The following is a 13,625-nucleotide window of genomic DNA, read 5'->3' on the forward strand; positions in this document are numbered from 1 at the left end:
AACTAAACAGACATTTCTCCAAAGAAGACATACAGATGGCTAACAAACACATGAAAAGATGCTCAACATCACTCATTATTAGAGAAATGCAAATCAAAACCACAATGAGGTACCATTACACGCCAGTCAGGATGGCTGCTATCGAAAAGTCTACAAGCAATAAATGCTGGAGAGGGTGTGGAGAAAAGGGAACCCTCTTACACTGTTGGTGGGAATGCAAACTAGTATAGCCACTATGGAAAACAGTGTGGAGATTTCTTAAAAAACTGGAAATAGAACTGCCATATTACCCAGCAATACCACTTCTGGGCATACACACTGAAGAAACCAGATCTGAAAGAGACACGTGCACCCCAATGTTCATCGCAGCACTGTTTATAATAGCCAGGACATGGAAGCAACCTAGATGTCCATCAGCAGATGAATGGATAAGGAAGCTGTGGTACATATACACCATGGAATATAATGCCGTTAAAAAGAATTCATTTGAATCAGTTCTAATGAGATAGGTGAAACTGGAGCCCATTATACAGAGTGAAGTAAGCCAGAAAGATAAAGAACATTACAGCATACTAATACATATATATGGAATTTAGAAAGATGGTAACGACAACCCTATATGCAAAACAGAAAAAGAGACACAGAAGGACAGAACAGACTTTTGAACTCTGTGGGAGAAGATGAGGGTGGGATGTTGCGAAAGAACAACATGTATATTATCTATGGTGAAACAGGTCACCAGCCCAGGTGGGATGCATGAGACAAGTGCTCGAGCCTGGTGCACTGGGAAGACCCAGAGGAATCGGGTGGAGAGGGAGGTGGGAGGGGGGATCGGGATGGGGAATATGTATAAATCTATTGCTGATTCATGTCAGTGTATGACAAAACCCACTGAAAAAATAAATAAATTTAAAAAAAAAAGAATAAAACTGAATATAAGAACTAGGGCAGAGAAAAGAAGTTGTATTTTGAAAATGATGGCCTTTGTACCAGACACAATATGGTTGGGAATGTAGCAATTCTGCAGAATAATTAGTGACAAATATCCTTAAATACCTGTTGAAAATGGGATTATGATTTTTAGAACTTTTTCTATGACAATAGAAGTAAAATAACAATGGATGTGAAGGAAAGGTGTATCCACTGCCAAGATTTAGCAACCTAGTTTTAAAAGTAAAACTTGAGCTATTCTAAGTTTTCAGTGTATGTGACCGAGATGGAAACAAGATACCTGTATAGGTGATTAAACCTCCACCTCCTCAGATCTTATAGAATATGATAACAATTTCTCAGAGGCATTTAAAAATGGAAAATATAAATAACACACTTAGAGATCCATTTGTGCTTTTAAATGCAGCCCAAAGTCTCCTATTTTCTGGAGGTGTGTGATGAGCTACACTCTCTTCAAATAGCCTAAGTGTGAGAATTTCCTGTTCAAACTTGAAGTGACACATTGATGACAAATCAACTTTTTCCACTCTTGCTTCACTCTGAGCCTTCACAGGGCAGTCTGTGAAAGTCACAGACATTGCTTATTCTTGTCCTGGATTTATGTTTTTAAATTTCTCCTTTTGTTATCCAGCTATAGCAGGCCTCTTTTATGAGAGTAACCTGACCTCCCTACTAAAGGATGCACGACTTTCTGGCCAACAGAAGGTATGTGTCTCTCCTCTCTTGTCTCTCTATTAGACCATCTCACTTAGTGGGAACTAACAAATGTTAAATGTGATGCAAGTGAAGTACAGTTTATATATGGCAAAATCAAAGTAGAACATTGTTTTTTTAAAAAACAATTTGAAGTAAAAAGCAATAATAAGATATCAAATATGATGGACCATTTCTCCAAGTATTAAAATTATTGTCTGCAGAATGTTACTCAAGTGCATACACACAGCATGAATGGGTTTGTATATAATACTAAGTGGAACCCAAAGACCTCATTGTTCCCAAAGACAGGGAACAATTAGTTTTGGATTTTATGATCAGTAGAAGGTAAGATTTTTGTACAATAATATGCTAATATATTTGTGCTCAAACTTTACAAATAGATTCTTGGAAAGGAATTCATTGTATAGCAAAGGCCAAACATAATTCCTCATACATGTATTAGATTGAATGCAACAATCCAAATTTTTAATAAAAATCAAATTGAGGTAACTTCCTAAAGGCTAATTTAAACTTAATTGTAAGTAATGAAAGCATTTTTTTTAAAAATCAGACATCACATAAATGATATGCTAAACTAATTAAAGATACTAACTGATATAAATAAGAAATAGTACCATAAAAATGATGACCAAAATAATAATTAAAACTGATAATTATTGAGAACTTATAAGTGCCAGGTTGAGTGTTCAATGTTACATGCACTAGATATTACATAACCTTATTTCCATTTTAGATTATAATATGATACTAGATACTAAATAACTTTTTGAAGGTCACATTTTGTCAATTTAAAAGCTGCAATTCATTTCCAGATATTTCTCACTACTGCATCAACTTTCTGAATTATTGTTATGTTATCTGGATTTTTCATAAGTAATCACCATCACTTATACAACTAAAATGACCTTTACTAACTTTCACATTTATAGGATCTTTCTGAAAGTTTGAACCAACGGTGTCTTCCATAAATGACCTATACCTGTTTTTCATTTTGTGGGTTCAAATATTAGCCATTAAATCACTTATCAACAACTTTTGTAAAGTAAGTATTTTTTAATCCTTTTATGTTGTTTTATTTTTCATATTGTTTAGTTTACATATGATTAGTGTCATGTGATATTTTACAATACAGGAAACATTTCCTCAATTTTTAATGATTTCTCAGAACTCCTCCACCGTTCAAAATAAACACCATTTGACACCCCTTTTCATTCATCGAAGTAAGTCACGAAATAGTGTAATTTAATGCAGCAGATTGTTATATATGCCAACATTCTCTCTCCTCATCTTTAAAGAACTTAGTCTTTAAGTCATTATTAAATTTCAAAATTACTACAAATATAGGTGAATCTCCCTTGTTAATAGAACATTTTAATTTTAATACAAGCATTATGATGATTTTAAAATATTTCTGTGGAATCTGACTTCAGTGAAGATATTATTAGCCACTAATTTCTTTACTGCTCCCTAGTTTATTGCTTTTCATTGTTTCAACCAATAATATATTGTCAAATACAGAATACATTTTTTAAAAAGTATTCTTTCATGAAAGGGCTTGTTTAAAGTACTGAGGAATTTAGAAGCAGATTTTATGTTTGTTCAGCTGCAAAGTGAACACTAAACTCTTTGCCCCACCCATCTTATTATACTAAGGTTCTTACCTCACCTATACCACTTATTCCTCAGTTCACTTAGAGCACAGTCCTTGACCTCACTCAGCTGCAAAGATGAATAACCAAGGAGAAACTTATGTAGAACTGAAGGCAGTCAAGAGCTCAAAGAGACAGCAAATGAAACTGAAGATTTCTAAAAGTTCCAGTTCAATAACTGAGCAGGGATTAACATATGCAGAACTAAATCTTCAAAATGCTCCTCAGAATCTTCGTGAGAATGACAAGAACTACCACTCCAAAGGTAAAACACTTACTAGTCACACAAAGAAACTGTTTTAGGATTTGCAGTTGGTGTGCAGAGGTGTGGAGGACGAACAGGGGAAAAGCTCACATATTTTTCATTTTGAGAAAGGGAGCTTAAAGTTGGTTGTGGTATTCTAATGTGAGATTGGAAGACTACTTTAATTCTGGCATTGCTGTAATTTGAAGTCTTTGATCAACAACTCATTCAGCATTATATTCGCTGAAAATGCAACATATATTAAAGACTACAGTGGTAGAAATGGGTTGGGGTCCAAGTTTATATCCATAAATCCCTGTTCATATGGGTTCTCATGTATATAAAACCTAACTGTCCCCATCACTCCTTCACTCCTTTCTCATTGTCTCCTTTTATCTCCCTGCAGGTTCACCATCACCTCCAGAGAAGTGCATTGCTGGGATCCTGGGAATCATCTGCCTTGTCTTGATGTCCACTGTGGTGACAGTGATCGTTGTTACTCCCTGTAAGTACATTTCTGTAAAAACTATAAGGGAACTTTTCACTTTAACGATGGTCAGTCCTGTAAACATTTCACAAGATTATAGAATGTGTCTATCATTAAAATACATGCAATTAGACTAAATGCAGAATGTTATTTGGAATTTGTGGAAAACATACAACACAAGATAATTACAGAGAGTGTGTATATGGATATTCTGATTTCATAACTCAAAAGCATGCTTTAGGAGATTGAAAGATCTTATTGAGAAACACAAATTAATTTTTAAAATTAGTAAGAGGTGGTAAAATCTACTCCTTTAGGTTTTTAAAATATTTTTTCCAGCAAATCTTCATTACTCAATTAATTTTTCTTGGTAAAATCAGCTTTATTCCAGAGTACTCTAATCCTAAACAATAAACTGAATTTCAAACTCACAAATAAATCATTATGATGTATTTAGAGCAATGTTAATTTTTATAATGATTAATTTTGTAGCTACTGTAATACGGGAGCAGAATAACTCCTCTCGGATAGCAAGACTTCAGAAAGGTACATAATGATTTTAAAGCTCTGATATAAATACAATTTGTGTTTTGTCTCTATCTTAGGCTAGTGAAAATAAGAGAGGATTTAGGTGTAGAAGATAAATTACAAAAGCGGGCAACAAACTTGCCTAAATAATGATTATGGGAGAGTGTTTTTCCCTATGCAACAAGATGATCACCATATCCATCGTTGGCAACTGACTCCAATTTTTGCCTGCTGTAATATGGTAAAAGACAAAAAACTTTGCTACTCGAAAATAAAAGTTTCATTTCTTAATTTTTAGGACATTTAAAAGGAGATATTTTTATATGTTTGCTTTATATAGAAACATAAATTGGGGTATGAGAGACTGACGCTGTGAAAGTATGTGAGATTTGTTTTATATGTACCAGCCTTGAGGGCATATAGCTATGTTATATATATACATACATGTTTATATCTATGCATACATGTAAGTTAATTTTCTGTTTTTTAAAATTCAAATTGCCTTTGAATAGTAATTCATAATCTTTCTCCAGAATTTCATTGTGGTTGTTGTTCAAAAGAGTGGTTTACATATTCCAACAATTGCTATTCTATTCGTTTGGAAAAAGAAACATTGAATGGGAGTTTGATGTCTTGCTCTACTAAGAATTCTACTCTGCTTTACATAGATAATGAAGAGGAAATGGTAAGATATTAAGTGTTTCCAACACTTTATTAAAGGCTTGATTCAGTCAATATTATATTTGTTAGAGTTCACTTGTGTTTTTGTACATATTTGTAGTTGGCTTATTTTAAGATCTCTTAATATTCCATTAAACAATGGAATATGACTTTATGATACTTTACTTTCATTTTAAACCATTAATGCCCAGTTGGTGATTTCCAGTTCTTCTGCTCCTTGTTAGCAGGTGTTCTGATGGACCACCTTGTAAGGCTCACCTGTGTTACCCACAGGATTCTCTCAACACAGGAGGAAAGGCTGACCTGTGCCACCTCCTAGAGTTAGGTTAGGCACTGGGTGTTGGAAGTAAGAGGCCCAGGTCACTTTATCTGATGGTGGGGAGGATACGGTTCAGTTCAGTCACTCAGTCGAGTCCGACTCTTTGCGGCCTCATGAACTGCAGCACGCCAGGCCTCCCTGTCCATCACCAACTCCCGGAGCCCATCCAAACCCATGTCCATTGTGTCGGTCATGCCATCCAACCATCTCATCCTCCGTAGTCCCCTATACAGTCAGTTCAGTTCAGCCACTCAGTCGTGTCTGACTGTTTGTGACCCCATGAATCACAGCATGCCAGGCCTCCCTGTTCATCACCAACTCCTGGAGTCTACCCAAACTCATGCCCATCGAGTTGGTGATGCCATCCAGCCATCTCATCCTCTGTCATCCCCTTCTTCTACTGCCCCCAATCCCTCCCAGTATCATGGTCTTTTACAATGAGTCAACTCTTCACATGAGGTGGCCAAAGTATTGGAGTTTCCGCTTCAGCATCAGTCCTTCCAATGAACACCCAAGACTGATCTTCTCTAGGATGGACTGGTTGGATCTCCTTGCAGTCCAAGGGACTCTCAAGAGTCTTCTCCAACACCACAATTTAAAGCATCAATTCTTTGGCACTCAGGTTTCTTCACAGTTCAACTCTAACAGCCATACATGACCACTGGAATAACCATAGCCTTGACTAGACGGACCTTTGTTGGCAAAATAATGTCTCTGCTTTTTAATATGCTATCTAGGTTGATCATAACTTTCCTTCCAAGGAGTGAGCATCTTTTAATTTCATGGCTGCAATCACCATCTGCAGTGATTTTGGAGCCCAGAAAAATAAAGTCTGACACTGTTTCCACTGTCTCCCCATCTATTTTCCATGAAATGATGGGACTAGATGGCATGATATTAGTTTTCTGAATGTTGAGCCTTAAGCCAACTTTTTCACTCTCCTCTTTCACTTTCATCAAGTCCCCTATACAAGATGCCCGTAATTATTGTTCCTGCACCTCCCACCTTGTTCTCTCATCATGGAGAATTAATTAGACATTACAGAGGTTTAGGGCTGCTGGATAGTCTCAAACTTCTTCACTTTTCTCTTCCCACCATGCAGGGTTTCCTTTCTTGTGTCTTTCATTAGTTACCGTGTCTACAGTTGAACTGAGCAGGGAGTAACAGAGAGAAGTGATTCTCTGACCCCTTGTCTCATCCACTAGATTCCTCAGAAATAGATTGCTTTGGGGTTTATCTAGTCAAAGAACGGTGTCAGACTCAGAAAACTAAATCTTCGGCTCTCATGTCACTTAATTTCTCAATTTCATCCCCTTAATTTTCTTCTAAAAGTGAAATTTTGAGGAACGTATAATAGTAGAGAAATGCAATGATATACTCACAGTATCCAGAAAAAAAGAACATCACAGAATCTTAAAACTTATTTAAAGCCTTGTTATGTTAGTTTTGACATGGGTAAAAACTAAATTACATGAATCAGAATTTTCCTTACTGCACATATTCTATTCAATTACTCCACCTTCTTATCCCTCAGGCTTAATGTTAGACACAGTTCACAGCTGTCAATATCCCCAAGTTGATATACTAAGTGTATTCTTTTGTTGGATATGTACAACTAATTCATGTCTTTGTAAATAATCCCTTTATTAAATGGTCCTCAAAAAAAAAAAAAAAAAAAGAAGAGGAAGAATTTTCCTTATTAACATTAGAAAACTGTGAATCTGATAAGTATAAATGTTTGAATTAATTTTGAATCAAAAGTAGACATGGTTAATATTTATTCCACTATTAAAAATTCCAACTTACAACTTTTATGATTTTAGTATTACATTTAGAATTTAACATGCTCATTCTATTCAAAGAACTAAGTTCAGTTCAGTTCAGTCACTCAGTCAAGTCCAACTCTGAGACCCCATGGACTGCACAGCACGCCAGGCTTCCCTATCCATCACCAACTCCTGGAGCTTGCTCCAACTCATGTCCATTGAGTTTGCCATTCAACCATCTCATCTCCTGTCATCCTCTTCTCCTGCCATCAATCTTTCCCAGCATCAGGGTCTTTTCCAATGAGTCAGTTCTTCACAGCAAGTGATCAAAGTATTGGAGTTTCAGCTTCAGCATCAGTCCTTCCAATGAATATTCAGGACTGATTTCCTTTAAGACTGACTGGTTTGATCTCCTTGCAGTCCAAGGGACGCTCACGAGTCTTCTCCAACACAACAGTTCAAAAGCATCAGATCTTCAGTGCTCAGCTTTCCTTAGGGTTCAACTCTCACATCCATACATGACTACTGGAAAAATCATAGCTTTGACTAGACAGACTTTTGTCGGCAATGTCTTTGTTTTTAATATGCTGTCTAGGTTGGTCATAGCATTTTTTCCAAGAAGCAAGTGGCTTTTAATTTCAAGGCTGCAGTCACCATCTGCAGTGATTTTGGAGCCCAAGAAAATTAAGTCTGTAACTATTTCCATTGTTTCCCTATCTATTTACTATGAAGTGATAGGACCAGATGCCATGATCTTAGTTTTTCAAATGATGTTTCAAGGCAGATTTTTCACTCTTGTTTCACTTTCATCAAGAGGCTATTCAGTTCCTCTTCACTTTCTGCCATAAGAGGGGGAAGGGGGGGTGTCATCTGCATATCTGAGGTTATTGAGATTTCTCCTGGCAATCTTGATTCCAGCTTGTGCTTCATTCAGCTTGCCATTTCATATGATGGACTCTGCATATAAGTTAAATAAGCAGGGTGGCAGTATACAGCTTTGACGTACTCCTTTCCTTATTTGGAACCAGTCTGTTGTTCCATGTCTGATTCTAACTGTTGCTTCTTGGCCTGCGTACGGATTTCTCAGGAGGGAGGTAAGGCAGGTAAGAAATACCAATTTCTCTGATATTCCAATCTCTTTCAGAATTTTCCAGAGTTGTGATCCACACAGTCCAAGGCTTTGGTGTACTCAACTTTTATGTATTATAGTGTTAGATGTAAAATCTAACATACTCATTTTGTTCAAAGAACTAAAGATCCTTTGAAAGAATTCATCCTTTGACTTGCATTTTAAAAATTAATAAAAATTTTTCATAATGATATTTAAGTGAAAATTCTTTATTTTGGGCTAGAAATTTCTGATGTCCCTATCAATTACATCGTGGATTCCAGTCTTTCGTAAAGGTCGTGGGCAACCATGGATGTGGCTAAACGGTTCAATTTTCAAACTAAAGTAAGTTTTTCAAAATGAATGCTGTAAAAAAGAGGAAACATAAAGAAATATTAATAATATGAATACATTTGTTTTCATTGAATTATAGAAAGCTGAAGATGTTGAAAGTTAATAAAATGTTGATAAAAATGTTCAAAAATGGGCTACTCTGTAACCCATTTTCCTAATAAAAAACTCTTACTGAAATTTTATTAAAAACATCATTACCCATTTTCAAAATATCTTTTATTACAGTTACATAGAAATACTATTGTTTCATGTGTTGTCTTCATAGAATACAACAGAATTATGCATTTTTTAAATAACAGGATAAAAGACTATTCACCTAATGAACATAAGTGTGCTGTACTATCCTCATGGGGCATAAGAGCAGAAGACTGTCAGACTCCAAATGGATATAATTGCAAGCATAAGCTTGAGAATTAAAAAGTGAGTTTGGATGCTGTTGAGTAACTTTATCTTTTATGAAAAGGAAATATTGTTGTGATTACATAAATTTTGAAATGAATTATTTGTTTTAATAATGTTTTCAAATACCATTGAGGTAAACATTGAAATTCTGTAAATTCCTTCAATAAAAATTCCTTCAATAAATTCCTTCAATAAAAATTCAAAATAGACATAAAAATAAAGGTTCAAATAAAATAAAAATTCAAAATAAAAATTCAAAAAAATTTCCTTCAATAAAAAATAAATTAATTTTAAAAACACTGTTGAAATATAATATGCACACCGAAAAGTATAGATATCACTCCTTTTGTGTCTGGTCGTTTTTTACTCAACAATATGTTTATGGCTTTCAAACTTCCTAAAATGTCACGTTTTCTGAGTCTGTTTATATAAAATGTCAAAAAATTTGATATTTGAGAACAAGGACCAAAAGGAGCAATTACCAAGAGCTATGGGGAGATGAGAAAGGAAATGACTGCTACTTGATCAGTGATGAATATTTTCTAGATATTGATAGTGGTGATGGTTGTAAACTGTGAACATATTTAAAATCACTGATTTATATAGTTTAAATAGATGGATTTTATGGTGTGTAAATTGTACCTCAATAAATCTGTTTTAAATAAAAACTTCTTGGGATTGCATTTAATATTTAAAATAATTTATAAAGAGAGACATCTTTAAAATATTGGCTGTTACAGTCAATATGCTTTATCCTTCCATGAGTTAGGTTTTCTTTAAATTTTCCCTGTCAGATTTTATGTTTCTCTATTTTGAGATGTTAAATATACATGGGTGTTTCATAGTCATGATTTTGTAAATGACACTCTTATTTTTAAAATTTTAGTAATTTTTGGTGCAGTAAAGAGTAATATATTGAGGTTTACATGTTGATCTTATAGTCAATAAGTTCTCAGACTTTTTGTATTAAGCCCATCATTTCAAATATTTATTCTTATGGATTTTATATGAGATTAGTATATATATAATAGTTGTTCATGTCTTTTTTTCAGGTGCAATTATTTTTTTTCATGACTTATTTTCATAGACTACAATTTAATTTCCAAAGTTGAATAGAAGGTACAGCAAAGATTCTGTATCTATCTCTTCTTAGTCAAGGAAGAGATTTCAATATTTCATCCTTAAATATGAGATTTATCTTAAGGTTTTTTTCATCATATGTTTCTCATGTGAAACCATAATATTCTCATACTTCAAACAAATTTTATAATCAATTGATGTTGATGTTACATTTGCATTATTTTCCATCAGTTGGAATGGTAAATGTTTTCTTTGTATAATGATTATGAAGTAAATTACCTTTATTTCTTCCATTAAACCAATATTAAACCAATCTTGCACTTCTGAAATAAAATCACAGTGATCATCTGTGTTGCCCGTTTTCTTAAAAAATCAGTGCATATGTTATATCTAGATTAAGCTATTTTTCTTCATCTACATTCACAAAGAGCTTGAACTGAGTTTTCAGTTATGTTACGTACTTGACAGGCTGTTACGAAAGCTATTATTAGGAAGTATTTCTCTTTTTCTTTTACCTGAAACTTTGTGAAAGAGTACTGCTACATTTTTACGTGTTATTATTCACTACCAATGCCATCTGAGCATCTAGAACTATTTTGTAGAAAGGTTTATATAATGAACTTAATGTTTTACAATATATGTTAGGTTTACTCAGGTTTCTATTTGCTGTGCTTTATTTTGGTGATTTGGATTTTAGGATTTTTCTATTTTATATGGACACTAAAATGTATTCATAATATTGCTTTTTATCTGTTTAGTATCTGTAAAAACTATACATTATCCGTTTATTTGTTATACATGTAAAAGATTTGATTCCTCTTTAAAAAAAAAAAAGTATTTTCGCCTCACCTCATGGCTTTTGGGTCTTACTTCCCCAAACAGGTATTGAACTTGGGCCATCAGCAGTGAAAGCATGGAGTCTTTACCACTGAACCACCTGGAAATTCCCCCTTTTCAATTTTTTTCAAGAGTTTTTTATCCATTTTATTAAATATATTCAATAAGAATACATTTGGTCTTGTTTCTCCATATTGCAATTTTGTCCTTTGTCTTGATTTTGCACTAATTATTGCTTTCTTCCTTCTACTTCATTTGGTTTTAATTTCACCTAATTTTACCTTTTTCATTTTTAATTTCTTGTGATGCAAGCTTGGATTTCTACTTTGTTTTGTTTTATTTCATTTGTTAAGTAAGCATATAAGGCAGTCAGTACTTCACAAGACAGACATTTGGTTTAATATTTATCTTGTACTTCTTATAAAATTTTTGAACATTCATTCATATGCCTGGAGAATCCCCATGGACAGAGGAGCCTGGCGGGCTACAGTCCATGGGGTCACGAAGAGTCAGACACGACGGAACAACTAATCACAGCACCCACCTTTCAAGCGCCCAGTTGTCAACCTGTCTAGAGGCTAATGCAGTGACACCACTACTATACGCTATGTGAATATGCCTGGAAATATGATTTATGATGTATTTTTCAAGTTTTCTGTTTGCTCTTAGTTTCATTGATCTTTTATATTGCTTTTCTGTCTCTATTTATTTCCCCTTCCATCTTTGTTATTTCCTTCCATCCATTAACTTTGGTCCTTGTTCTTCTTTCTGAGGTTCTGTGAAGTGGAAGATCAAGTTGTTCATTTGATCTCTTTGTTTCTTCTTAACGTTGGTGTTTCTTTGCACATTCATTGTGCAAAATCTTTTAAGTTTCACTAGGCCCCATTTATATTTTTGTTTTTATGTCCATTCCTCTGCAAGGTGGATCTTGCTGTGATTTATGTCAGAGGGTGTTATGCCTCTGTTTTCCTCTAAGAGTTTTAATAGTTTCTGGTGTTAAATTTAGATCTTAAATCCATTTTGAGTTTATCTTTGTTTATGGTGTTAGAAAGTGTTCTAGTTTCATTCTTTAATATATGGTTGACCGGTTTTCCCAGCATTTGAATCAGTTCTAATGAGGTGGATGAAACTGCAGCCTATTATACAGAGGGAACTAAACCAGAAAGAGAACCATCAATACACTATGTTAATGCATATATATGGACTTTAGAAAGATGGTTACAACGATCCTATATGCAAGGCAACAAAAGAGACACAGATATAAAGAACAGACTTTTGGAGTATGTGGGAGAAGGCGAGGGTGGGATGATTTGAGAGAATTGAAACATGTATATTACCATATATAAAATAGATGACCAGTGCAAGATGGATGCATGAAGCAGGACACTCAGAGCTGGTTCTCTGGGACAACCCAGAGGGATGGGGCAGGAAGGAAGGTGGGAGGGGTGGTTCTTGGATGGGGTAACACACGTGCACCCATGGCTGATTCATGTTGATGGATGAGAAAAATACCACAATATTTTAAAGTAATTATCCTCCAATTAAAATAAATTAATTAATTTTTTAAAAAGACTACTGGAGTGGGCTAGCATTTCATATTCCCTGGAGGATCTTCCTGACCCAGGGACCAAACCCTCATCTCCTGCATTGGCAGGTGGTTTCTTTACCACGAGGGCCACCTGGGAAACCCCATTGAAATATCATACACACACTCAAAAATATAGGTATCATTACTTTTGTGTTCACTTTTTTTGCTCAAGAGGATGTTTATGGCATTCAAACTTCTAAAAGATTGCATATTGTGTCAGCCCATTTCCATGTAATATCAAAAACAGGAGTAGAGAGATCAAAAGTAGATTAGTGATTCTAAGGGTTGTGAAGAGATGGGAATAGGAAAAGACTGCAAACTGATTAGTGATGAATGCTTTCTAGATTTTGATAGTAGTGGTGGCTGTAAACTGTGAATAATTTTACAATCATGGATTTATATATTTTAAATGCATACATTTTATGCTCTGTAAATTATACCTCAATAAAGTTTTTTAAAAACAACAGCTTTGGGACTGCATTTAATCTTTAAAATAATTTCTGAAATAATCATCTTACAATACTGACTCTTCCAGTCAATATCATGCTTTATCCTTCCAATCAATTAGGTTTTCTTTAAATTCTCCCTATTTTATTGATCAATTTTTATTATTTGTTTATTTGTGTGACCCTGTTCAGCATGTGGTATCTTGTTTCAGTGAACACGGGTCGAATGCCCAATCCCTGCACTGGGAAGCAGGTAATCTGGACAAGCAGCGAAATCCCCCTATAATATTTTATAGTTTCAAATATTGAAAGTCCACACAAATATGGACACTTCATAGCCATGCTTTTCTAAATAGCAATTTTGTTTTTAAATTTGTAGCCGTGGTTGCTGCTGCAAAGAGAATTGTGCCCAATGACTTCTCTGAGTGTATGTATTAATTTTATCATTTCAAATATATATTCCTCTGG

General features: G+C 34.5%; 1 protein-coding gene across 2 annotated transcripts; it reads left to right on the plus strand.

The window, feature by feature from the left end:
• Window positions 1–1,526: 1,526 nt before the first annotated feature.
• On the plus strand, window positions 1,527–11,293 carry LOC133043773 (NKG2-A/NKG2-B type II integral membrane protein-like). Of its 2 annotated transcripts, XM_061125001.1 has the most exons (9): window positions 1,532–1,656; window positions 2,598–2,710; window positions 3,355–3,582; window positions 3,968–4,066; window positions 4,541–4,594; window positions 5,110–5,261; window positions 8,695–8,795; window positions 9,104–9,224; window positions 11,169–11,293. In XM_061125001.1, the coding sequence occupies exons 3-8, from the start codon at window positions 3,396–3,398 to the stop codon at window positions 9,219–9,221; spliced, it is 711 nt and encodes a 236-aa protein (XP_060980984.1). In that variant the 5' UTR covers window positions 1,532–1,656; window positions 2,598–2,710; window positions 3,355–3,395; the 3' UTR covers window positions 9,222–9,224; window positions 11,169–11,293. The 2 variants fall into 2 exon arrangements, with proteins under 2 accessions (XP_060980985.1, XP_060980984.1); XM_061125002.1 differs by lacking the exon at window positions 9,104–9,224 and having other exon boundaries at window positions 1,527–1,656.
• Window positions 11,294–13,625: the final 2,332 nt, after the last annotated feature.

Source organism: Dama dama, chromosome 22 (genome assembly GCF_033118175.1).
Source record: "Dama dama isolate Ldn47 chromosome 22, ASM3311817v1, whole genome shotgun sequence".
NCBI lineage: Eukaryota > Metazoa > Chordata > Mammalia > Artiodactyla > Cervidae > Dama > Dama dama.